At 37.0% G+C, this 25,244-nt stretch overlaps 1 protein-coding gene across 3 annotated transcripts in view; it reads left to right on the forward strand.

Moving 5' to 3' along the window:
- SH3GL2 (SH3 domain containing GRB2 like 2, endophilin A1) overlaps positions 1–25,244 on the forward strand; it is a 2,269,193-nt gene that overhangs the window by 2,198,366 nt on the left and 45,583 nt on the right. For all 3 annotated transcript variants that reach the window (XM_044061202.1, XM_044061204.1, XM_044061205.1), the window contains exon 8: positions 13,144–13,277. In XM_044061202.1, coding sequence (XP_043917137.1) covers positions 13,144–13,277 — 134 coding nt within the window. The remainder of the gene's footprint in view (positions 1–13,143; positions 13,278–25,244) is intronic.

Below are 25,244 nucleotides of genomic sequence, written 5' to 3' on the forward strand. Positions count from 1 at the left end.
TTCTGAGTTTTTGATTTGTATGGTGGATTGGACACTCTAAATTGGCCCTAGGTGTGTGTGTGTGCCTTCTGTGGAAGGTTGGGCACCGGGCTGGCAACTCGACACCGTAAAACTCCACTGCCAATCATGAGTGGACAGATGATCCACTGTGGCGACCCCTAACCGGGAAAAGCTGAAAGAAGAAGATGGGCAGCTGGGATGAGAGGAATGGTGCTGTGAGATAAGTGATATTACTGTTTTTACAGTAATGTTGGCAGTGAGAAACCAAATATTTTGGACAATATTTATTTGTCTTTGTGATCTGTGTAGAGCAACTTGGAATACTTTAATGTGTGGCAACATGTTTGAATGGATTGTGGAGGTGAAATAATATTATATAGTCATCAGACATTGTAGCTATAACTGCTGAGTGGGAGACAGACTAGCTGGCGGAAAGTAACTGCTCAGTTTAAACACTCAGTGTGGCTTTGAAGCACTACTGTGCTTTTGTGAAAAGTAAACTAATTAACTGGGCAAATAATTGCTGTGGCTATCTTTTGTGGAAGAAAATGACTAGTTAGTTGTCTGCTATACTGCTGTTTGTTTATTATTTTGGGTTTGCAGGACTAATGTGATAATGTGAAGTAATGTGAAATATTTTAATGTGAGGCAACTGCTTGTTAGGTACAAAGATTAAAAACATTATACGGTTATCCTCTTTCATCATAATCAGATGTCTGAATTGTGTACAGAACTGCTTAGTAAGGGTTGTCTGGATGAAAGTGACTGACACTTGTCTCTTGTTCAGATTCACAGTCCACTCTCAAAAGAAAATAAGGAATAAAAGATTCACTGAAATCCCAGACCTTCCAAAGATGTGTAAGTGGATTTTGACATGGGTTAGTAATCGCCCTGAACGTCACCTAGTTTAAAACCAGACATGTTCATGCCATACACAGAAGATCACTGCACTTGTGTGTGTGTGTTTGTGTGTGGTGGTGGTGGTGGGGGGGTGCTTATGACATCGTCATTATTTTAACATTCTTCCTAAATCTCAGAGGTCACTATATCTTGTGTTAGGCTGTGGACAGGGGATAATTTCTTTAACTTTCCACACAGACTTCCATGGGGTGTACAGAGGGGCACCACAGCTTGTATATGAGCACTGTAGTCTCTCTAGAAGCTACAAATTGTAAAAATTGTTTTGCCCATTTTCCTCACAATCACTTTATACATATTCAGGTGGCTGTCTTTTCAGAGAGAGTAAAGAAGCATGCTGTTTAATATGTCCAACAACAAATATGTTAATGTTATATTCTATTTGTTTTTTCAGTTTTGTCTTAGCCTGACATTAAAAGAGCACATAGAAGGTAGCTGTATTTTGGGGCTTGTTGTAGATACATATGACAGCATCAGTTTTACTGCAACTGTGGGCATTTGTGTCTTAATGTTAATCCCAATTTAACAGCAGATGAGGACACACAGAAAGTGACTACATATTTTGAGGTGAGGGGGTAGAGGAGGAGGTACTATTCCTAGATGTAATATATGTATACTCCTAAGAATTTGTCTTCTTAGTTTATTGTGAACTTTTGTTTGGTGAGCTTTGAGCATGAAAAATTGGATACACCTTATTTCTTTGTGAAATAAAAAAATATGAATTTCTTTCCATATGCATAACTTTTGTTCAGGCCATCACTCAATCAAGAAATTGGGGGGGGGCTCTGAAATGCACCTCAGAACATCTATAATCCCATGACATCTGGGTGCCTAGCAGCCCCAGGCCCTCAATTTAATGTTATTATTACAGGGTAGTTTTGGTAAGTTAGGGTGTATTAAAAGGATGCTGGGTAAAAGCAAAGCTGAAGAGTAAGACTGATTTTTTCCCCTTAATCATCGTTTTCATTAAAGCCAACACTAGGTGAAGCATTGTTTTAAAAAAAAATCTAAAATGAATCTCAAAGCATCTAGAAACATTATGGCTTCTAGGGGGCCTAATGAACACCAGTCCCCCAGCCTAATACAGTTATTTCCACTGCAGTACAGTTTTGGTCAGTTAGAATGAGCTGAAAGGCTGCAGGATCAAACAGAGTTATAGAGTAAGGCTAAATTAATTTCTTTGGTTAACATTTCTGTTCAGGCAATCACTGGATGAAAAGATTGTATAAAAAAACTCTAAAATGCACCTCAGAGCATCTAGAACTCCAATGGCTTAATGCAGTTCTTTCTTCCACATTTATCAAAGTGCAGTCCTGTTTATATAGAGCATGTTTAATGAATGAATAACTGCAGAAGAAAATTAAGAGTCAGACAAACTGTGAGAAAAAGGAAGTAAAAGGGCAGTGTGAGTAGCCAGGTTGGGATGAGTGGGGGGGGGGGCATGGAGACCCCCTAGGGCACTAGTTTACCTTAGGTCAGCCCTACACATATTGTGTCTTGCACACGGGTGGATTTTCTGAATGCTGAACTAGGCAGAGTTATGACATTGTTCTCATCACATCACGTAACATCAATTAGCTCCAGCCCCCCTTTAGTGCCAGAATGCTGATGGCAACCTGCTGTGCAATTATGCCACCATTCCTGTCACCAGGAACATGTCAGATCATGGGTACCAAAACCCTCCCTTACTCCCTTGTGGGGTGGACTGGTTGGATATTGACATTTTCAATTAACTTTTCATTAAATAGTTCATATTTTATTTCTGTTTGTGGATGTGTCACAGGAAGATAATCATAGAAGAGACTGAAAATAGATTTCAATTTCATCATATAAAAATATGGATGCGTACGATATTTGGAACGGAGGGTTGCACAGAGAAGCTAAATTACACACTACTAACAGCCAATGCAATGTTACATACATACGCAGAACAGTCTTATAGGGAAAAAATGCTGTATGAGGAGATGGAATTATTAACATAATGTAATCAATAGGACTAAGAGCGCAAAAAGAACAGTCAATTTTTGGCCAGATTGTGAGTTATTAGAACAGGAAGATAACACTTTACCTTTGGAAGGATGTGTAGAGACAGTTACAAAACAAGGAGGACAAATTTGTGTGACAATGTGAAAGGAGAAAATTTGACAGTTATACTGAAAAGAGGTAACAGGATCGAACCAGTGGAAAGTTTACAAGATAATTATGTGACAGGAAACCAAGGCAGATGTACTCTAGAAAACGTAAAACAGTTCACAACAGCAGAAAGAGAGAACAGACAACATTAAAAGAAGATGATGAAAAACATGTCAATTGCAGGGATAAAACAGCAGAAAATTAAATTTAGTTATTTCACAGTTTAAAGACCAAATGTGGATAGTGTTTTCATATAGGATTGTAGGCTTATTGACACAATAGACAACCTCTTTAGAAGACAGGATTATTAATTCTAGTTATTTGGTAAAAACACTTGCTGAGGAGTTATGTATCAGGTGAAAATAGATTTACTGTTATTGATTTAGGTTGTTACTCAGAGAACACATTCATGCATGCATATTTCTTGTAAAATAATCAAGGAATAGTTTATAAATATGTGAATGCATATATGCCAGTGGACTTTAAAAGTAGGGATGATGTATAGGTGTAAAAGTCATGAAATAATGATCTGATTAGGAGACTTCAGCTGTCAATATTGAAGGGAAAAAAGTAAGTTAGTGTTTGCTACAGTGGATATAAAAAGTTTACACACCCCTCTTAAAATGCCAGGTTTTTGTGATATAAAAAATGAGACCACAGTAAATCATTTCAAAACTTTTCCCACCTTTAATGTGACCTATAACCTGTACACTTCAGATGAAAAACCTGTACACTTCAGATGAAAAACAATCTGTTAGGGGAAAAAAATATAAAAAATAAAAAACGTACATTAAGCTGGTTGCATAAGTGTGCATACCCTTAAACTAATACTTTGTTGAATCACCTTTTGATTTAATTACAATATTCAGTCTTCCTAGGTAGGAGTTTATCAGCATGGCACATTTTGACTTGGCAATATTTGCCCACTCTTCTTTGCAAAAACGCTCCAAATCTGTCAGATTGCGAGGGCATCTCTTGTGCACAGCCCTCTTCAGGTCACCCCACAGATTTTCTATTGGATTTAGGTCTGGGCTGTGGCATTCCAAAACTTTAATTTTCTTCTGGCGAAGCCGTTCTTTTGTTGATTTGGATGTATGCTTGGGTCCTGTAATCAGGTGTCCTGTGTCAGTGTTAGGGACTGGCACGATAATATCCAGAAAAGCAAGAAAGGACACAAGCAGAGGAAGATGCACACGGTGCCTGGAACGGATGTAGCCACCTGCTGTACACTTCTCCTTGGGTGCTGCATGCTCAATTGAGCAGTTGGAAGACATGGATGGATGTCATGCAACAGCTCTAGGTGATTATATGAAAGTTTGTTGCATACATTTGCTTGTAGTATGGTGATTAAAGGTTAATATTTAGGGGCAAAGAGGGGAGGAACAATTGTCTTTGAAACAGCGACATGAGAAGATATCTTTTGTGTGTTCAGTTAATTTGATTGTAAGTTACATGCAATTATTTTAATTTCTAATCTCAGGAGAGAGGTAATTCCTGGTAGCAGGTACACTGTTTCTAAAGTCTTTTCAGTTATGGTGAGTGCAAACTATGGCTTTTGTGGCGGTAAGGATTCTACTAGTCCATTCATAGGGTATAAGTGATTTCCTTATGTTTTGCTCCCTGTCTCAAAATGCTGAATTCTGACAAGCCAAAAAAAGACTTGAAACCCAGAAAAGAGAGAGTCTCAAAGATTGCTCTTCTGCAACCCCTGATGTTGGGGGGAAAGCCCACCTTCCAAACTTATATATACCAACTCTGATTGCCATACCTTGGAAAAAAGGGAATATTTCAGGAAATGCCCATTTCAGACTTGATATATGTAAGTCGCTTTTTCTGCCTTTCAGTCACCATGTTGCTGGACTTGGTCTAGCTGTTCCCAACATTTCAAATGGTAACCATTATGTTTAGTTTGTCTCAGTGAGAGACAATACCCATTACTGAGTAGGTTAAAAGTGAGTGTTGATTATAATAGGGTAGCATGAACTGGGACAGTCAACTAGTTTGCCTTTCAGAGATTAAGACAATGATTTCAATGGCACCTGAATCTATATATCCCTTAGTAGTAGTTTGCATGGGTTGACTGGTAGCTGTTTTTCTGATTTGGGTGTTAAGGCATTCCTAGTTATCGCCATACAGGATTCTAGCACTAGATGATTAGACACTGTATAGTAGGCCTTCACCTGTGCAGTTACCTTGTTTAGCAGTTGCTCTGCATGGTCTGTAAATGACTAGGCTGGGTCCATCCAGAGACCCAAGTATTTAAATGTATGGACTATTTCTCAGTCTTTTTCCTAGAGGATTTTATGGATTTAAATTTCTTATTAGTACCAAAGAGCATGTAAACTGTCTTAGGTGAGGTTATGGGCTGCTTATTCTCCTTTACTCAACTGCACAGGGACTTGAAATCATTCTGCAGTTGCTTTTCTGTATTACTTACAGTAGTTACAGACTTCAGATTAATAGCCAAAGAAGTGAGACTATTGGTTATATCATTTCAAGAGAAAAGGGTCAGTGTTCATTACATGGTTCACTGTTGTAGTTGTCTTTGCATTGTGAACCTGTGCCACAGAAGGCCCACTGTCTGGTCTGGCTTCTAAAGCCCACTCAGTGTATCTAAAGATCTATCGTGCATGAGATAAAGAAAAGAGAAGTAAGCACCTCAACATAAAGAAGATGGTGGGAGTAAAACTAAATATCAAGGCCTCGAAAATCATTTTGGGAGCCTGGAATCCTCCACGTCCTCACAGACAACACCACTGATATGTTACATCAACAAAAAAAGGGGGCAGTCAATCATACCTCCCATACAGGTTGAAGGTGAAGGAGTAGAATCTGGCTCAGGAATCAGGAATGGCCCTCAAGGCATCTTGCATCCTTCCTCAGGAAAATTCCCTTGCACAACAGCCGAACAGGACAGAGGCAGGCCTTTATAAATGCATGCTGGACAGGGTTGTCTTTCTGTATCTTATCCACAGGTAGGGTGCGTCAAAAGTAGATCTTCATGTTTTTTAAGAAAGCGTACTACTCAGAAATTTTTTTGGACAACAGATATTTTCTCCTTCCTGTACAGTTCTATTTCTATTTTCCCCTTTCTCCCAAGGTAATTCAGAATATGAATTAAAAATAAATTGTAGAGTCTTCCACGAACCACAAAAAGTCCAGTATTAAATTCCACACGTTTTATTGAAGAAATAAAAAGGAGATGAGCGCTTTCGCGTGCTGCCTGCACGCTTCATCAGATCTAACAATAATGAATTATTTAGAGCCTTATATACAAAAGTCTATTAGTTAATTAAATACTTAACAATCAGTAAATCATTCATTTAAAGTGGTAAGTGCAAATAACGCTCAACCTATTTGTTTATAGAATAAATATGGACACTTTAAAACCATCTTAAAAAATGTATTCAAAAACCATATAGATACTAAACTATAAACATATAAACTTTAAAACTAGTATCTTGTGATTGGGCATGTTTAAATGAATAAGCTCATAGGAAAATAAATGCATTTACTAATGTATTTAAAATATATTGCTTTCATAAATATGTAATCGCATATATTCACATTGAAAACACACAATATAGAACAATATATAATGTCAATATGTATTAGTAAAATATGACAATTGTTATAAACCTAAACAAATGCATAATTTATGGTATTCTGCAATAAAAAGAGCTTTAATCATTAAAAAGAATAACTATTCTTTACGTATGGTCATAATCATAAGTAAACTGTGTAAAATGGATGTATATATTTCATAAGTATGATCATATATAATCCATATAAAATATCATTTCATAAAAAATGGAACAAAATTCATCAAGACATGAAAAACTCAACCTATATGCATCAGTAATATGATCAGAAGAACAAATAAATAAATAGACAATGAAATGTGTAAAAGGGGTTATAAGACACACTGAAACTCTGTGCTATGGAAATACCTAGACTATACACAATTAACTGTTAAAATAATATGCATTCAATGCTCTAATAACTTAACTGGTTTCTAAAACAGGTTTCAAAGAAATATGCTGATTTAGGCCTGGTGGTATGTGTGCCCTGGTTTTAAAAATCCATTGTAATTCCAGTCTCGCTAGATAATTCATGTTATCACCTTGTCTAATGCTGGGTGTCTTTGCTTGGTAATTCAGAATATATTAGGATAGGTCAAAATGCTTCTCATAGCTCCTTTTTAGTTAAGATAGCATTAATTATATGTCTAATTCAGCATGGTAAGGACATAGCTTTTGCTGCTGCTTTAGCATGTGAACCTTTTGACCAATGCATCCCAACCTGAGCCAATAAGACTGACAACCTAATAATTACCTTTCATTCTATTTAGGCACATGGTGTCAATGGACATGCTTGTGCTTTTTGAGAAACTTGGAAACCAAATACAGGAAAGTTTTATCCAGCTGAATGGAAGATACTCCCCCTGTGATAAAGATGTGGTGAGGGCCAAACGCAAACCAGTGTCCACGATCCTCAAGTACCTGTCAGATTTTTACAAAACAGAGTTGTCTTATGGCCACCTGCTAGCCCTTGAAAGTCTGTCTCTTGTTAGCTGAAAAAATATTCCTAAAAGGGACTGCACCAGCTATTTCTGCATCCTTGTAGTTTCTCACCTGGAAAACTATCTTCTTATTGTATTTTACTTCAGCCTTCAGAACAACAGGACCCCATGTGCAAGAAACCTTTTTTAATCTTCCCCAAGGAGACAGTCACTCTGTGCAACAGGCAGTGACAGAGCTGTCCTTGACTCAGGCCATTTTCTCTCAGTTTTATTTCCTAGCCCTCAGAACTGAGGGTATAGGATTTTACACTTCTTAAATATGCATGGGTAATTGAGATTTCTTTCTGGATATGACAAAAGACAATAGTAAAACAATGCAGTAGTGTCTTTCCTATTGGTAAAAGTAGTGAGGGAAAGTCAGCTTACAAATAGCCAGCCTCTAAATGGTTTGTTGATTTTATTTGTTTAATTTACTCTTTTCATGGCAGAATGGTACTAGGGCAGGTAAAGGCCTAGCTCACTAGAACTACAACAGACACAAGTGACTTTATTTTTTGAGGGACAGCTTTCATTCTATTTTAGAAGTCGCTATCTGGTCCTCTGTCCACACTGACTCTAAGCACTACAGCCTGGACATTACGTGTAGATTAAGAACAGGATTTGCCATGGCAGAAGAATTAATTCATCCAACACCAACTGTGAATATTACTACAGCAGTGAACCATATGTTGAGCATGGCACAGTTATGTTAGAAATTTATCACTATTATCAACATTTGAGTCCATTCACTGTTGCCAAACTATGACTTGCCAGTACTAATTTTCTTCCTATCCCAAGGGCATCCATAGCTGGGGTGGGTATATGCAATCACCTGTCTACTGTTACTACAAGGCATTGTCCCCTCTCAGGTTGATCTAGAACCTGGAAAGGCAGATTTGAAGGTCTTCCTATTAGACTCCTATAGATATGGCAATCATTCTTCCCGACCAGTAGAGCTCTGGATCAGCTGCCAGTGCAAGAAAGAACCAGAGAAGATGTGGGTAAATGTTGCTGTTATACCACAGACATGTTAATGTTTGGGTTGGTGGTTTCTGCCCAGCCTAGAGGCCGTCATCATAATCAACTTCCTTCTTCCCATTTTCTACATGGGGTCGGGGTGTTGTGCAGCTGTCACAATCTGTCAATTCTACTGTCCACTAACATCTTCAACAGTCATGCCTGATTGTCACAGTCCTTTTCTCAAACAATACATCCATCTCTTCGCTAGATACCATAATTTCCACTTGCCTTCTTCCTGCCTGTCCCAAATCTTCTTCACCAGATTGTCTTCTGCTTTTCTGCACAAGTGCCCAAACCACCACAATCTGTTCTCTCTGACATTTTCTGCAGTTAGAGCTAATTTGACTTCTGCTCTGATGTCCTCATTTCTTCATCTTTCCTATAGTGCGCATCCCACCACCCATCTCAGGTACTTCATCTCTATCACCTCTAGCTTCCTCAGCTGCTCTGGTTTTAATGCCCAGGTTTCTGTACCATACAGTAGTACTGGTTGTACCACTGTTTTATGCAACTTCTTATTCAGCTTCTTTGGCATTCACTATCACTGACATTCTGTGCCATTCTGATTCTGGCTTTGACCTCCTCATCTAGGCTACTAGCAGTATGTATAAATTTATAAGGCAGGTAAGTAACAGAGAGGCTGTGCACTTTGTTAAAGCATGTGAGCTTAGATGCTTTTTCACTAGCAGACAAGAATAGTATAAAAATAACATGTCAAAACACAACTGCAAGCACTTATTGAGATGTTTATTAATGAATCTGTAATTACTGGATGAGTCAACCAAGGAGGCAGCACTCTGCTGTTAGATTTGACTGCATGCAGTACTTTAATGAAAATGAGACCAGCTGGAGTAGACATTTTGCTGTTTGAGTATTTCTAGATAGGGATTAATAAATGAAACAGTTTTAACTTCTTTAATTGTAGAATTTCTATATTTTTTATTACCGTATGGATTGCCTAAATAAAAGGAAGATTTGCTACATCCTACATTAAGAGACTTATTATGAGAAGGTTTGGGTAACATACCATCTAACTATATTTTAGATACTGTTTTGCAGTCATTGTTTAAAAATAGTGCGTCTTATATTGATTTATAAGAGAAAACATAATATAGTGGTGATTTTACTCAAATAAGTTTAACCTTTACATAAAACACCTTGGCTATAACCATACACTTGTATACTCAAATTGGATGAAAGGTGTGCTTGGGGGGGGCACGCAGCTAAAGCTACATTTGTGTTTTGCCTTATTTAAAAGAAAAACACATTTTAACAGTAATTTTATAGTCTTCCTATCTGTGAGTGATTCATTGACAATAATTTTATATGGTGATGTAACTGAGTTGTATTCAATAAATTTTTGAATTTATGCATCCTGTTTGCAGTGTATGTTCTCAAAATAAATGTATATGCTCTGTAGATTGTCAGTATTCCTTTTTTGGGGATTTACATTAGAAAGTCTGGAGTTTCCATCATCCCTTACTTCAGTATGACCCCCCCCCCCCCAAAAAAGGAACTACAACAGTTTATTATATCCTAGTAGCTGTCAATTACAATAGCAAAGGAGGATCAATTTTATGAGCATGAAGGGCAACAGCATTAAAGTCTGGTTTTGATCAGACTAATGTTTGCTATATAGAGAAGTCTGTGGTTCAAGGCTGTATTAGAGAAACACATTTATGATACTTGTAAAATGGAGACGAAAGTTGTTACAGGTCTGAGAAATCAGAATTTCTATTGTGATTTGTCACTTTGTATGATGCTGATTTATGAGGCATCATAAGTGCCTGGAAAAACTCCAGCTCATGTTTATGTGATTTTGATATGGTAGGTAAAATATTTAGGAAAAGACCGGAGTGACATAAAAAACTCAGGAATGCTAGGTTACACCTTTGGAGCACATAATTGGTGTATTACATTCATGAAACATTTTAATATGTGTAGGCCCACAAAGATATGGTGGTTGTGCTTTTCATAAGTCCATTAATTTAAACAATTTTTTGTATACCTGAAAAGTCAAGGAAATGTATCTTTAACAGGCTTTTCACGTCATGCTAAATTGAGGTATATTCAGCAAACTGTCTGTGCTCCTCTTTTATGTGGGTAAAACTAAACGACAGTAGAAACAATGTATATCAGAACATCTTAGTGATACAAGAGATCAGAATCTTCATGATGTTTCACCTGTTTGAGTCACTGGTACTGATGACAGAAGTGTCAAACCTGTATTTAAATGTCAGCTGATGTGAGTGATGAAAACAAATATTTGTGGTGGTGCTAATAACAAGGTTCTTAACTCTTGAAATAAAATGGCACCACTTGTTATAGAAGCAGAAATTTCACATTTGCTAAATTTGAAATTCACTGTTACTCTTTTACTGAAGGGAGGCAGTCAGTTAAGACTATCCCTGGGCTAAGACTAAAATAGGTCCAGTGGGGCCATTGCTCTCCCCCACTTAAATAAATAAATAAATAAAAATGACTGGTTGCATGTGGCTGTAGAAGCATGATTTGAAAGTCATTTGATTTTTGTAGACTGAAGAATGTCAGGATAAAATGGCTCTATTTTAATTAAACATTATTAAGTATTTAATCATTTTTCCAGTGTTTTCTGCACTTTTTATATTTTAAATCTGGAACTAATTATGCTAGGTAATTCTCAGTAATTATCTGCTAAATTTTGAAAACCTTTTTTTATTTGGAACTTGGATCACATTTTACATGTTTTGGAAATTCCCATTCAGTAGTAATGATGGAGTGATGAACACTTTTGGATATGTGCTGCATAAAAAGAATAGGAGTATGTAGTTACTTACAAAACATCTCATTACATATCTTCATTATGACAACATACACTTACTATGCATGAAGAATGGCATAGATCACAAGCCATCTGATTCGTATAACTAGCATAAAAGCCAGCTCGAGCCATATCCATTTCAGAAGGTCTAAAGTTGTAGTTCTCTGCAAGGGGCTACTGCACAATTCTAGTTTAAGACATCATTAGAGACATCCTTAGTTACAAAGAAAATTGTGTGAACCTAAGTGATAAGCACTTGAACAGCATGCACGACAAATGTTAGATGGCCATAAGGTTAACCTACAGTGTGGACTCTCAAGACATCCAAAACATTATCAAGGCATAAATGGAGAATCCTATAGAAAGAGTTATGACGTGTCAGCAGCAGTAGGTAGAAAACCCAATATAAAAAAGGGAAAAATATAAAACCATGTTTCGAGGCACCACCATATGTTAAGTTTCTCCACAGACAGGTTATTTTCCATGTTTTGGTGTCTGCTTCACTTTTTGTGATTTATATGGAGTTTTGAGTGTTTTTTATGTGCATATAATACTAAATGGATATAGTATACAAATGTGTAAATAAATATATTTCCCCCCTGGGACCTCTCAGTACTGTCAATTCATGTGATTCATGCTAACAGTTCATACAGAGCAAGGGGCTTAGTTGCAGTTTGGCCAACATGATTTATGTGGCATTTTGCAGCAAATGCTGTAGTTGCTATGTTAGTCAAAAAGCTGGAAACTGAAAGCCAAGATTTATGAGCACCTGTTTGCACTGAGTCAAATACTTGTACACATTATATAAATTCAGTACAAGTTGTATAGACATTTCCAAATGTCATTTTTAAGTATTAGAAAAGGAGAATGTCAACATCAAAAGAGATGACTTGTACAATGTTCGGAAGTGAAAAAGCTCGGATATCAAATCTTGTGACCGCTTGTGCAGCCTGGGCTGATTGAGGTTGCTAGTATTAAATGTTTCTTGAAAAGGAGGAGACTGCAGCTACTGACAATAAAGGATACCGGGAGACAGTCAGTTGTTTGTGATGTAACATTTTTATTTTATTTTTATTTTATTTTACATTTGTTGACCAGGAAGATCCGACTGGACACATGCCCATTTTCAGCGGAGGCCTGGGGAGAAAAGCTCCACATTTACAGCAAATAACGTACGGGATACAAAAGCAAATGTCATACAATTTACAAAGTTACATATTGTTACATTAATAGCACATAGGAGAAACATAACATGCCCCTGTTGTCATTGGTTGAGTTCTATTTTGAATTCTGAGACCAAAATAAATTCTTGATGAAAGTGACTGCATCACTAAAATCAAAGGATTGTTGTTTATCAATTTTTTTACATTTTCTCAGGCTATATATGCTGGTCTTTTTTGCAGTCTTGTCGCAGCTTGAAGAGATCTTGGAAGCCTAGAAGAGGAAAGTACTCAATCTGCATTAAATGTTTCAAGTGTAGCCTATTCTGTCTTTTATTTTATATTTTTCAAGAACTGGATAAATTATACTAAACTTTTACATATTTCTTAAATGTTTAGTGCTGTTCATTCAGTTCTTGAACAGTAATGAGTTTCTTTCCATCAAGTGTATAGAATGTTGATGGTTAATAAAAGAGCTGTTTTGATGTTTGATTCCATGAAAATTTTAATGCTGAGTTTAGTTTGTTGTTGTTCATTTCTTTGTGTCATAGACTGCGAGATATGTCGACCCAGCCCAGAAGAGAGTATCAGCCAAAGCCTAGACTGAGCCTGGAACTCACAACTGACAATGCACAACACAATGGTGGGCTATCCGTTAGCACTGCTGCAAAAACCCCAGTTTCAGGTGAGCAATGATTTACTAGAATTTTCAAGAATTTAAAATTCTGGAATTGCTAAGTATTTAGTTCAAAATGCATCAAATATCATAGGTGTGTTGTCCGGTGGGTATCTATAATGTAACATGGATACTTTAGACTATAAACTAGCTCACCTTTGTTCCTCAGCTCATTCCTTGTTAATGAGAACTAGTCCAATGACATGCTCAATTCTTGTAGGGATAATTAACGTCTTTTCAAGTCTGGCTTCCAGTTACATTTCTGCAGTCTTCCTATCCCTGTTTGATTTGGACATGCTGGAAGACCAAGGTTGCTCCATACTCTAATGCTTTTGCACACTACCCAGGCTTTAATGCAACATCCGTCATCATTGTCTGCATGTTTTCTGCATCTTGTAGTCTACATGCTGTTGACAGCCACCAGTTTTCTTCCCTGATAGCTATAAGGATGACCTCTGAACCAGTCTGTCATTCCTATGTTTTAACTCCTCTCCTGTTGTGTACCTTTATCCATGTTAGATGTTTTATGCTATGTATCTGCCTATTCCACATTCACACTTTTCTCTAAATATACTGAGGCCAGATGTCCGAGCATGACAGGCTACAAGTGGGATACTTGCATAGGAACTGCCAGAAGTTCCACACTTTCGATTTCTGGATTGTGGGCATTATAGAGCACTTTCCAGTTCTCTTTCCTCTTCTGATGCATCTTTGCTCTATAATGCAGTTTTCCTAGTGATGTTGTCCATGTTTGTATCTATTTTATTTTAATGTGAAAAAACGTAAATATTTTCTTCCAGTGTGCTTTCATTGACACTTACCTTTCACACTATAGTGTACATCATCCAATATTCACTACTTCAACAGCTTTTATGTCTCTTCCCAGATATATCTTACCCTCAAATCCTATGTGAGTACATATATTCTTTAATTCCCTACCTGCCTGCCCCCTCAGAGTATGGCATAATCACCACCTCATAGAAAGAGGGTCTACTTTATGTGCTCGAAGTCTGAGAATATCGAATACGATATTCTCGACACGAGTACACCGAAAGCGCAAAACATAGAAAATGTAAACAGCAATCTCCTTAGGTGGAGATTTCCATTTACTTCAATGTAGTGCGACCTCGGAGTTGGTATATTTAAGTAGCAGGAGGTGTGGGGGGTGCAGGTGGGCTTGAACCCTGCCTACACTAGTTTCCATTTTTTTTATGTATTTTTTTTTTGTTGGATTTCGATTGTTTAATAGTTCGATGCATATGGTTTGATCCATATGCATTCGAGCTATTAAACTTTTGAGGCCCTAAAGTAGACCCATAGAAAGATACTGTGCTTTCAACTCTCCCTGATTTTGTCTCATATTTTCCCTATCCCCTCATAGCATGTTTGGTTTTCTGGTGAATCACTAAGGAATACAGTCAGCCAGTAATGCCAGGCATTAAAATTACATTCTTCTTCTTCTTTGCAAAATGTTTCTTGATGGAAAACTATTGTTCTATTACCTTTCTAACTGAATTAGAGTAATATTTAAAAACTGCTTCCGATTTTGGTCACTTGCCCCCCCCACCCCCCATTTCATTTATTTTTACCAGTGATTCTTGAGAAAGGAAGTTGAGAGCTTCTGCACATTTTTCCTAACCCTTACAACATATACTTGTTTTGTAATCGTAAGAGCTGTTCATGAATCAGAAATAAATACAAATAGGTGGGTAAGCAGCATGTATCCAGCATAAAATAAGTATAGACAAATGTAAGAGTTAGATGGAAGCATTTTTTTAGATATAGCAAAAGCATTAAGCAGTAAATACAAATAAATCTTGGAGTATAAAATGACTAGTTTTAGGAAAAATAGAAACACACATCCTGTAATATTAATCCTAGAAAATTGTACAAATTAGCTAACAGAACTAAATTGCTAAATAATTCCAACCAGATGAATGCTATTAAATATTTACAAAATAACAAAAAATAACAGACATAGAAGGTGTTTTAAAAGAGTTTAAAAATATTATATGAGATTTAAAGTGCTATCATTTCTTGGTAGTAACATACTTAAGTTACCAGAAAGTGCTAAAGAATTAACAAAACAGATTACTAGTACTGAGGTCATAGAATAAATTAGAAAATTAAAAGAAAATAAAGCTCCAGGTATAGATGGGCCTGAAATTTACAAGTCGTTTACCCCAAAGTAATGCATTTAATAACAAACATACATACTAATGCTCAACATAATGTCAATATTCTGTATAAACTCATACAGATACTAACACAGGATAAAAGTTGTACTGCTTGTTCATCTTATTGACTAATTACATTTATTAATGTTGATTATAAGATATTTGTCTCCATATTTGCAGATGGATTAAGAAAGTTAAGAAGTATCTCTCAGTTAATAGATGAAGAGAAAGTGAGATTTGTTATTAAGAGACACTAACCATTTTTTATGCTAATAGTACTAATTTAGAGCTAATAATTTTTTAGTCTTGAAAGTAAAAAAAAGTTTTGGAAACTATACGTTAGAAGTATTTGGTTTTAACTGTAGAAATGTGAGTTTCCTCAATCATTTATTAACAGTGAAAGTGTTAAGCCAGGATAGTAAAACGTGTTAAAATGTGACTGTTACTTTCAAAAGCCAGTCACATTAAGAAATGTGTTAGACAAGGATGTCCTTTGTCACTGTTTTTTTCTTTAGCCAGAGAGTCTTTGGCCAACAAGTAAATATTTCCAAATAGATAATATCACTCAACATTCTGTTTGTAAGTGATATTTTATTAACACTCTCGTCATTTACACGTGTTCAAAGTATAATTACTAAATGTAGGGCTATATCTGGTTTAAAATGTAATAACAACAAAACCATGTGAATGATTATGAATCCTAAAATGGGTTATAAAATAAAACTTAGAGTATAATCTAAATGTTGAAGAGAACATTGCTTAGGAATAAAATTAAAACATTGACAGTCATATAACTCAATTAACTACAAACAATTTGAAAATGTAAAAAGAAGATTAAAGGAGTTTGTTACCAAAGAATCTACTCTTTATTCAAACAACAGCTCTGTTACTTAATATGATGTAAATTAAAAAGATGGAAAAAATGTGGGTAACTTTTTTATGGTATCCTAATAACCTTAGGATAGCTTACAGAAATCATAGTAGGCCTGATTCTAATTCCAATTGCTTTATATATAGGCCTTACACTGAAAGCAAGTTTTTGGAATCAGGCAGACTTAAACCAAAGTAAGTCACTTGCACTGAAAGCAAGTCTTTTGAAATCTCGCTTATCAGAAAAGTGAATAATGGAAGTTTAGGATTTTCTGATATGGAGTGCACTTTTTTGCTTCTAATATTCAAACTATTTTATGCTAGTTAAATAATTATATAATGCTAACTGGAAAAATCATGTTTGAGCCTCTGTAACAGAAATATATCCAAAATATACTGATTAAATGAATTTGACATATAAACTCTTTATAGACATCAGAATACAATTAACAAAAAAAAAAACAAACTGCAAAACCTCTCCAAATAATGTTTAGTTCTTCCATCCTATTGTCACCAAGACATCATCAGAAAAATCAAGGAAAAAAACAAGTCCTTTTATAAACACTGAAGTGTCATGTCACTTCCTTGTAAAACAAACCTGTAGGTTTGCTTGATCGGTTCTTCAGTTATTCAGCTTTCTTAGCTTCCACACTTGACTGTTCTACAGTTGTGCGATGACATACTTACTGCCAGTGAAGATAAAATGTTAAACTGTAAAGGGGAGAAGAAGTTTTAAAACCATTGAAAAAAATCAATATACCTACCATGGCCTGACTTAGTTCATAAGTTGTAAGAGAATGCATATAAAAAAATAATTAAAATCCAAGAGTGTAGTGATTTTGTCTTTAAAAACTATCCAAAATGGTTGGATTTTATTAGTAACCTAAGATATTTTGGAAATACATATAAATGTATATTAAAGGAACACAATGGGATATTAATTGTAAATGCTCAACATGCCAGCCCTTTTCCTCCTTATTACATGATCCTGGTAAAAAAATGTGCGGTCCAGCTCTAAAAAAATTTAAATAAACTGTTTTGTTCTGAAAGCTCAAAGCCTTACCGTACTGTCTTAGTTTCACTTTTAAAAATGAGCTATCATGCTGTAGAAAAGCTTCCTGTAGTCTCCTAAAATATGACGTCAGGACTGCTACAAATCTACAGTAGCATTCTGGAAGTTCCCTTCCTCAAATTGACATCAGCACTGCCATATTAGCATGCAAGTGAAAAATAATAAAAGCCCCACCCCTGATGTGATGTCAGTGCTACATTGTCCATCCCACACCCAGAAACTGATTAAAAAAAAACCAGCAGCATGGTGTATGGAACTCTCTTTCTGTGTTGCAGTATCTTGGGGACTGTACCATATTGACGGACTAGAACGCGTGTTTTGCTTTGCGTATCATCTTCAGTTTGTTTGCAGATAAGGTCAATTTTACAATTTCTACATTAAATAGTCCTTTTTGATCAGTGATTTATTTGGGCAAGCACATTTTCAGGAGTTGTGCTAATGCCCTCATACTCTTTCCATATTGCTGCCAAGCTGCTTCCGAATTAATATTTGCTGGAAATATTTGTCTCTATTTGCTCTACTTGCACCATGCGTTGCAGTCTCCTATTTAGCAGTTTTCTGTTCTAAATGGTAATTGTGCGAGTGGACCAAGCATAGAAATTATGCCTGTCTTAAATTTGATATAGCCAAGTATTTCTTCTGTTTTAAGCGTATTCATGCCCAATTCTTACAAATGGATTGCAGTCTGCAATGTGCAGCTTAGATAACATCCCTGATTATGCCTCTCAATGGTACAGATTTATGCAGAATGGATTGCCTCTGGTTTTGGTTCTCCTTTTTGTTACTGATTGCTAAACTGACAGTTATTTGCCAAAAACAAGTAATTTTAAAAACATTGTCAGAAATTTTATTTTAAGCCTTCATAGCCTCTAATTTCATTAATCTCAATGCAACAGTTGTAAATGTAGTAGTGGCAGTCTCTAGCTTTGGTTGTTTGCCTCAAGTATTTATGGCTTTGTGCAGAGTTTTTGCTCTAAGTCGTGAGTTCTTGCTGTAAGAGGTTGTGAGTTCTCATCATGCTTTCCGATGCTTTTTCCAGTTTCACTTTTGAGACAAAGCCTGCTTGCTTGCATCGGAAAGCATCGTGTGGGTGTATGGATATATTATGTTTGTGTATGCATATAGATTTGCGTGCACTTGCATTCTAGGGCACTGGTTTCCTGTCTAGCTTACCATTTTGTCCAGAGTTCGTGCTATAATTATGAGACGCATTGTTTTGCTTTCCAATCCTTTTAGTTTAATTTCTGAGCAGAAGCCTGTTTACTTGCTTTGGAAAGCATTGTGACTGTATGCTTATGTTATGTATGGGTGTATGTGTACACGTGCGTGCATTGTCAGCACTATGTTGTAGCTTTTTTGCAGAGTCTTTGTCTCAAAGATGCTTTCTGATGCTTTTTTTTTCAGTTTCACTTTTGAGAAGTTGGCTTGTTTGCATCGGAAAGCATTATGTGTAAGTGTATCTAGATGTATTGTTTTTGTGTGCAACCTTCCATGCCTTGCCATTTGTCCTATATTTCCAGATTTGTGCAGAGTTCTGGCTGTAACACTTTCAGAAGCATGCTTGTGCTTTCCAATGCTTTTTGCAGTATCACTTATGCCAAGAAGCCTGCATCGGAAAAGTGTGTGAGTGAGACCAGCTAGCATGCATCAGAAAGCTCCCATTTCTGCCTGCAAATCCTGATATTTTACTTTGTCTGCACACTACACACTGTAGTCAATGGATGTAGCCATTTTAATGATCAGTGCTTATTGGCTCATCTTTTCATGCACTGCTGTATCTGGTATTTCTTGCATTTATTTCTAAAATATTGTTAATGGGTGATCCCATGTGATGTATACTACATCAATTTCAATGACCATTCGTGGCTCATGTTTACAGTATTTTCTGACTGTCTCAATATTATATTGTTGGCACAATCCCAAGTTCAACAGACTTGCCACATTATAATGCCTTTTACTATACAGGCCGTCTGCCATTAGTATGTCACAGTCCACTACAATGGTGTGTTACTGTTTTTACTAAACCTACACTGGTCTGTTTCTAGCACATGTTGAATAGACTTTGTAAACCAACAGGGCCATAGTCCACTGTCTTGGGCCTCCTAGATTAACTTCATCTTTTAGTTTGATTTCGCCTCTCTTTAACCATCCCAGTGTTCGATCCTGATCAACATGAGGTTGTTCAGCAGTCTTCTGTCATTGCAACTATAATTATGCATTTTCCACATGTCTTGCCTTCTCATCTGATCCCTCCCTGTATAGTCTTCTGTTTTGTTTTTTTGCCACAGTCAGTTGCTGCCTAATTTTTATCTACTTCTGGTTAGATTTTCATTCATGCTTAAAGCTGATATGCTTCTGCTAGACTAAGAAGGGAAGTCATCTTACAGTTCTTATGCCTCGAAACGTGCAATATGTTTGGGTCAAGAGAGGTCAGCAGATATGTATGAAGTGCTACGATTGCAGATCTATACATGTAATCAATTTCAAGGGGGCCCATACCTCTGTCGGAATGGGGAATTTATATACTTGGTATGCACTGACTTTTTTATAAATCACCTGAGCAGGAAGCATCCTTGTTTTCCTGTCTAATCTGTCCAACACCTTTTGAGGCAAGTAAATCACTCCAGAACTTTAAGTTAGGACAGCAAGAGCAAATTGGTTTATAGCTTGAACTTTGTTCCTGTCAATGCTGATATCAGAATTCATTTTTCTCTTCTGAAATATTCCTGTTTCATTCACATTTTGTCATGTTTTATTATTGATCCTTCATCAATTCCCAAACATTTATACACTCCCTCGTGCTAAACTATTTATATCACATTCGTGTCTTAAACTGCTGTTTTATCAGGGCTGTAGCTTTTCTGTTTTAAAGGTTGATTTTGCACTTTTATCAATAACATTTGACATTCTTAATTTCTGAAAAGTTTGGATTACTTGCAGTTGTGCTTTCAGTACCTCATCTAATGAGCCATACAGTTTTAAATCATCAACAAGTACAATATGAGAAGTCTTTACACTGTGTTGCTTTCTGGGACCCAAATTACAGCCACAACCAAATCTGTTAAGCAGGCAACCTAATGGGTTAAGGGCAAGGCATAAGAGCAACCCTCAAATATCCTTCTTTTTTTGTCACTGTAATAATTTGTCCTTTATCATGACTTAACTGCAAAGTGGTTTGTCACTGTGCTTCAGTTCATCAGTGTAGTGTATATCGCACTCATTTATCCATGAATGTGGGATACTGTCAGATGTTTTATTGTAGACATTCCATTCCATACTTTGATTCTTTCCCCGTTTACAGTTATCCACTTTGACTTTATTTAACAACAAATGATCCTATGCTCCATATTACTTTCTTTAAGTGTCCTTTTGTTCTATTTCCATAATTGAAATTTCTTCTAAATGACCATAAAATCTGTCAGCATCAATTCCAGTGTATAGTTTATATGTCGGTAGCCAAGCTACTGGTCTATAGCTTTGAGGTTTACTCTTAAGTAGGAGCATTGTTTTTCCTGTTAGCCAGGTTGGTCTCTGTCTGTTGTGCGCTTATAAATATTTCTTACTCATGGATAAATCTTCATAGGTTCATACAAGGCTATCTGCCCTTGGGCATTTATAAGCCTAGCCAGAGTGTGTATGGCTTTCGCCACCCATTTTAAATTAATTTTGCTATGCCCTTTTTCGAGGTTAGTATACTGTGCCTCTGTCTAACAGTGACACAGAAGTGATACCCGGGGTAAACCTACGATCTCCCATCCACTCATCAAGATTCCTCTTGAAGAGAGTCAATGAGGGACTCTGCCTAACCTGGACTGGGATTTTATTCCAGAGTGAAGGGAGCCTCTGGGTTATGAATCTGTCCCTCCAGCATGTCCTATTATTTCAGTGCTGAGGTTTAAGTCCCTCGAGCACGTAGCTCGATGGGATTTGGATTTTCTGAGGTGCAGCATGTCCATTAATTCCGGGTTGGACATGGCTTTATACGTCAGGCACAGATTGCCTCTGAGCAGGCGGTATGCCACTGAGTAGAGCTGGAGTTTCTTTAACCGGGCAGCATACGGCATCTGTTTGAGCCCCTTGATCCTCTTGGTGAGGTACATTTGGGGTCTTTCCAGTTGCTGCAGGTGTCTGGTAAGGTACATCCCAAAAGGGGCATTGTACTCAATTATGGGCCTGATGAGGGATGAGTAAAGAGGCACGATGACCTCCCCTGATCTAGATGTGAATCCCTTCATGATTAGGTGGGCTATATAAAATGTTTTTCTAACCACTTTGGCCACGTGGTTGTCAAATGAGAGATTGCTATCAACTTGGGTCCCCAGGTCCCTAATTACTTCTTCTGTATTTAATGGATTACCACCTATGTGGTAATTTGTGGGCTCTTTGTTTTTGCCAAAGGGGATGACTATACACTTTTTGGCGTTTAGCTTGAGGCCATGGCTCTGGCACCAGTTGTCTGTTTCTATGAGGCCCTTTTGGAGGATGCTTGTGTCGGCTGGAGAGTCTATTATGGCGCCCAGTTTGCAGTCATCTGCGAACTTGGTCAGCCACAGTCCTTCCATGTTGGCCTGTACCTCCGAGAAATATATATCTATATAATAGATAATATAGATAATATATATCTAATATAATATAGATAATATATATCTTCGTACAAAGATGTTAATATTTTTAACCAAAATTTAAGTCCTGCATCTGGGCCTGGGGTTTTCCAATTACATGCATTTTTTACATTAGTTTAAATCACTCTGGGTGTTCAGCACATTTCCTTAACTGTACCTTTCAGCTTATTATTTTACATCTTCTATCCATTTAGCATCTTCATGTTCAACAGGACCTTCATATGTACTTCTCCAAAATGTAAATATTCTTCGTTTGGTGGTCTTTCAATTCCTTTTACTTGGTTTCCCAACTCTACAAAAGCTTTTTGGGTAATCAATTTATTTTTTTTTGTAATTTTCATTTATCTGTGTATCTTCACAGTCATACAAACTTAGCTGATAATTTTAGCTTATTTGCGATACTGCAATGATAACTCCTGACCCATGGAAATACTGCTCATTGCTGTTCTCACGTCTGAGTATTTCTGTTAACTTCTCTCTTCTATACTCTTTTAACAGTGACACTTGTTTTAATTACTTGAAACTTTAATCAGTACTTCCATGATGGTATTCGTTTTCTCCCCTTACTATCCAGTGTTCTTGTGATTGAATTGATCAGTTATTATTTTTTGCTGAACAGTATTATACCCTACTTCTGTTGAATCCATGGATCTCTGTTGACATTCATAATTGCTGTGTTTACTGGTTTTATCAAACTTCTGACTTGTTGGGTTTTATTGATCTTATGCAGCCTAATTCTTGCTCTGACTGTCTGTCTGTTGTTAGTAGATCCAGTTACTCTGCTTTTAGCACATTTTCTTCTAAACAGAGAGAATATTTTCTTTTCATTTCCTGTGCGTATTCTCTAGAAAGTTCTATAGCATTGTGAAATGTAAAGGTGGAGAGCTGGCGCGCATCTGTGTGTGTATGTGTCTGAGACAATTCTAGGAATTGTATTACAGGCTGTCTGTGTGTCTGGGACAATTCTAGGTATTGTATTTCAGCCTTAATAAGAATAAGATTTTTTTTTGTCAACTCCTGCAGTTTCTTTTTTTTTTTTCTAGCTGGGTGCTTTGCACAGAACACATATACAATCTAACCCCCTGTGTAAATCTGTACTGCAAACTACCAAATGCATTTTTGTAAATCTCAAACAATGCAGTAGCTGGAATGACAAGATTTCAGAGTTCAAGCTGCTAGCAACTGATCAGCTACATGCTCTCAGGACAGTTTAATTTTAAATTTCCAAAAGGTGCCCTTACCGAACTTGTGCATATGTGACCTATTACCCTTCTACAAAGACACACAATACCTATGCTTGTGTATGTGCTGAGAGTCCCTTTTACATGGATTTGGTGTTTGTGCGAAAAACCTGTGACTGCTTGAGTGTAGGGGCTCTTTAAATATAACTGCTTCTGTTTTCTTGAACAGACTGCTACTAGTACTTATTACATGTGTTCATGTGGTTCTTATGCATACTTGCACATTCAAAAAAATTCTTAGCTCGGTGGGACTGATTCATTGAGCTGACTGAGAATGTATGCACATTGCACTAAAGCAGTTGTTGGGGAAAGTTTTCCTTATTGGTGCTTGTGCATACATGTAGAGACCACTAAAATGGTTGCTACAGCAAAGATTTAAATTCGGAGCTTCTGTGCTTTGTCTGATAAATGCTCACCATGTAAGAAAGTGTTGCTTTCCAGCCTGCACTACTGCAAAGTCACACACTTGGGGGGCATCACTACACTGCTTCTGTGAATTGGCATTGACCGCTGATGTGCTCGCCTGGAAAAATGGTTTAATCTCAAACTATTGCAGGATTAGTTCCTTTGGAATTTCATTTCAGCTGCCACATGTGTCTTGAAGTACAGAAACATATCTGAATTGCTCAACTCAGGAGGTGTTCCATCCAGAATACCTGACAGTACCTGGACATACTACCTAAGGTGTATTTGGCGATGTGTAATGCTTGATGCTTGTAGGAGTACTCTGTTGCTTGGTGGATAAGATAATGTTTGATTTTATTGTTTGCTGTAGCTGAACTCCACTGAGTGGCTTGTTGAAATGAAACAAACCAGCATATTGCATGATTTTGTTCTGTGCATAAATGTTACATTTGGGTGGGTGTTTACTTGGACAGAGTAGTGCATGTGTGATTTATGTACATAAGTATATTTCTTGGCTTGAAGTACTGATGAACAGACAGGGTGGGTGAGAGGCTTATTCAGTTCATTCCATCTGTGGTATTGACATGCTTAGATGGGGAACAAATGTACATTTAGTGCTTGTGCAAATACACTTGGAGAAACAAGGTGGGGGAATGTTTTATGAACGGCTTCTGTGTACTATTGTAGTGGTAATTGTGTGAATTAATATTTCGTGCTTTGCTTTTCACACATGAACATTAACACCAAAATGATCCTTATACAAAGGTTTTGTTTATTGGGTGATTGGTCTTCAGGGCAGTCCAAAGTGGTAATTGACACAATAATTAATTTTGATATTTGAAATATTTGAATTGTGAGAGGCTATGTGACTCCTAATGCTGTATTGCAGAGTATGTTGTTTGCTGGAACAGACTACAGATAGGGCTGCTGTGACACTTGCTTTCAGCATATGTTTCTGCCTACAGAGGTAGACCTCATACTGTAAAGAACACCTGGAAAACTTAAATTTAACTGTGTTTATTTACTGATATAGGCCGCATGACGTCTTGCTTTGATAAATTTTTCCTTTCAGTGCCTATATGAGTACTCAGTCACACTTTAATACAAATGTATAAAAGGACATGAGTCAGCAGTGGTCATTGCAGGCAAGCAGTTCATTTGGGTGACAGTACGTGGGTAACAAGTTGGGTGAAATGTACCTTTGCATGGATGTGCTGAAGGTAATGTTTCCTTTTACTACTTGTACAGAGTACTGCTGGGCTTCAATGAATATATGGTTCATTGTGGTGTGGGTGCGAGTTATTATGGGCTTTAATGGGCTCGTGATCCTGTTCACTGACCGATGATTAGTACAGTACTGCTTGCTTGGGCAGAATCATTTTCAACTCTAGTGGTTGTGTGTATTACTTCCAACCTGTGACGCAGCCTGGGATTTTTATCAGTCCCACAGATGCTGTGTGTTTGACCTTACAGAGGGCATTCACAACCTACTTTTTAGAGATACAAGGTAGAAAACAGGTGGTGGGGATGTCATGGGGTACATGTGGCAGAGACAGGGGAGTGAAGTTTTCACAGAACCTGTTGGCTAA

Source organism: Protopterus annectens, chromosome 2.part0 (genome assembly GCF_019279795.1).
Source record: "Protopterus annectens isolate FY-2018-M chromosome 2.part0, PAN1.0, whole genome shotgun sequence".
NCBI lineage: Eukaryota > Metazoa > Chordata > Ceratodontiformes > Protopteridae > Protopterus > Protopterus annectens.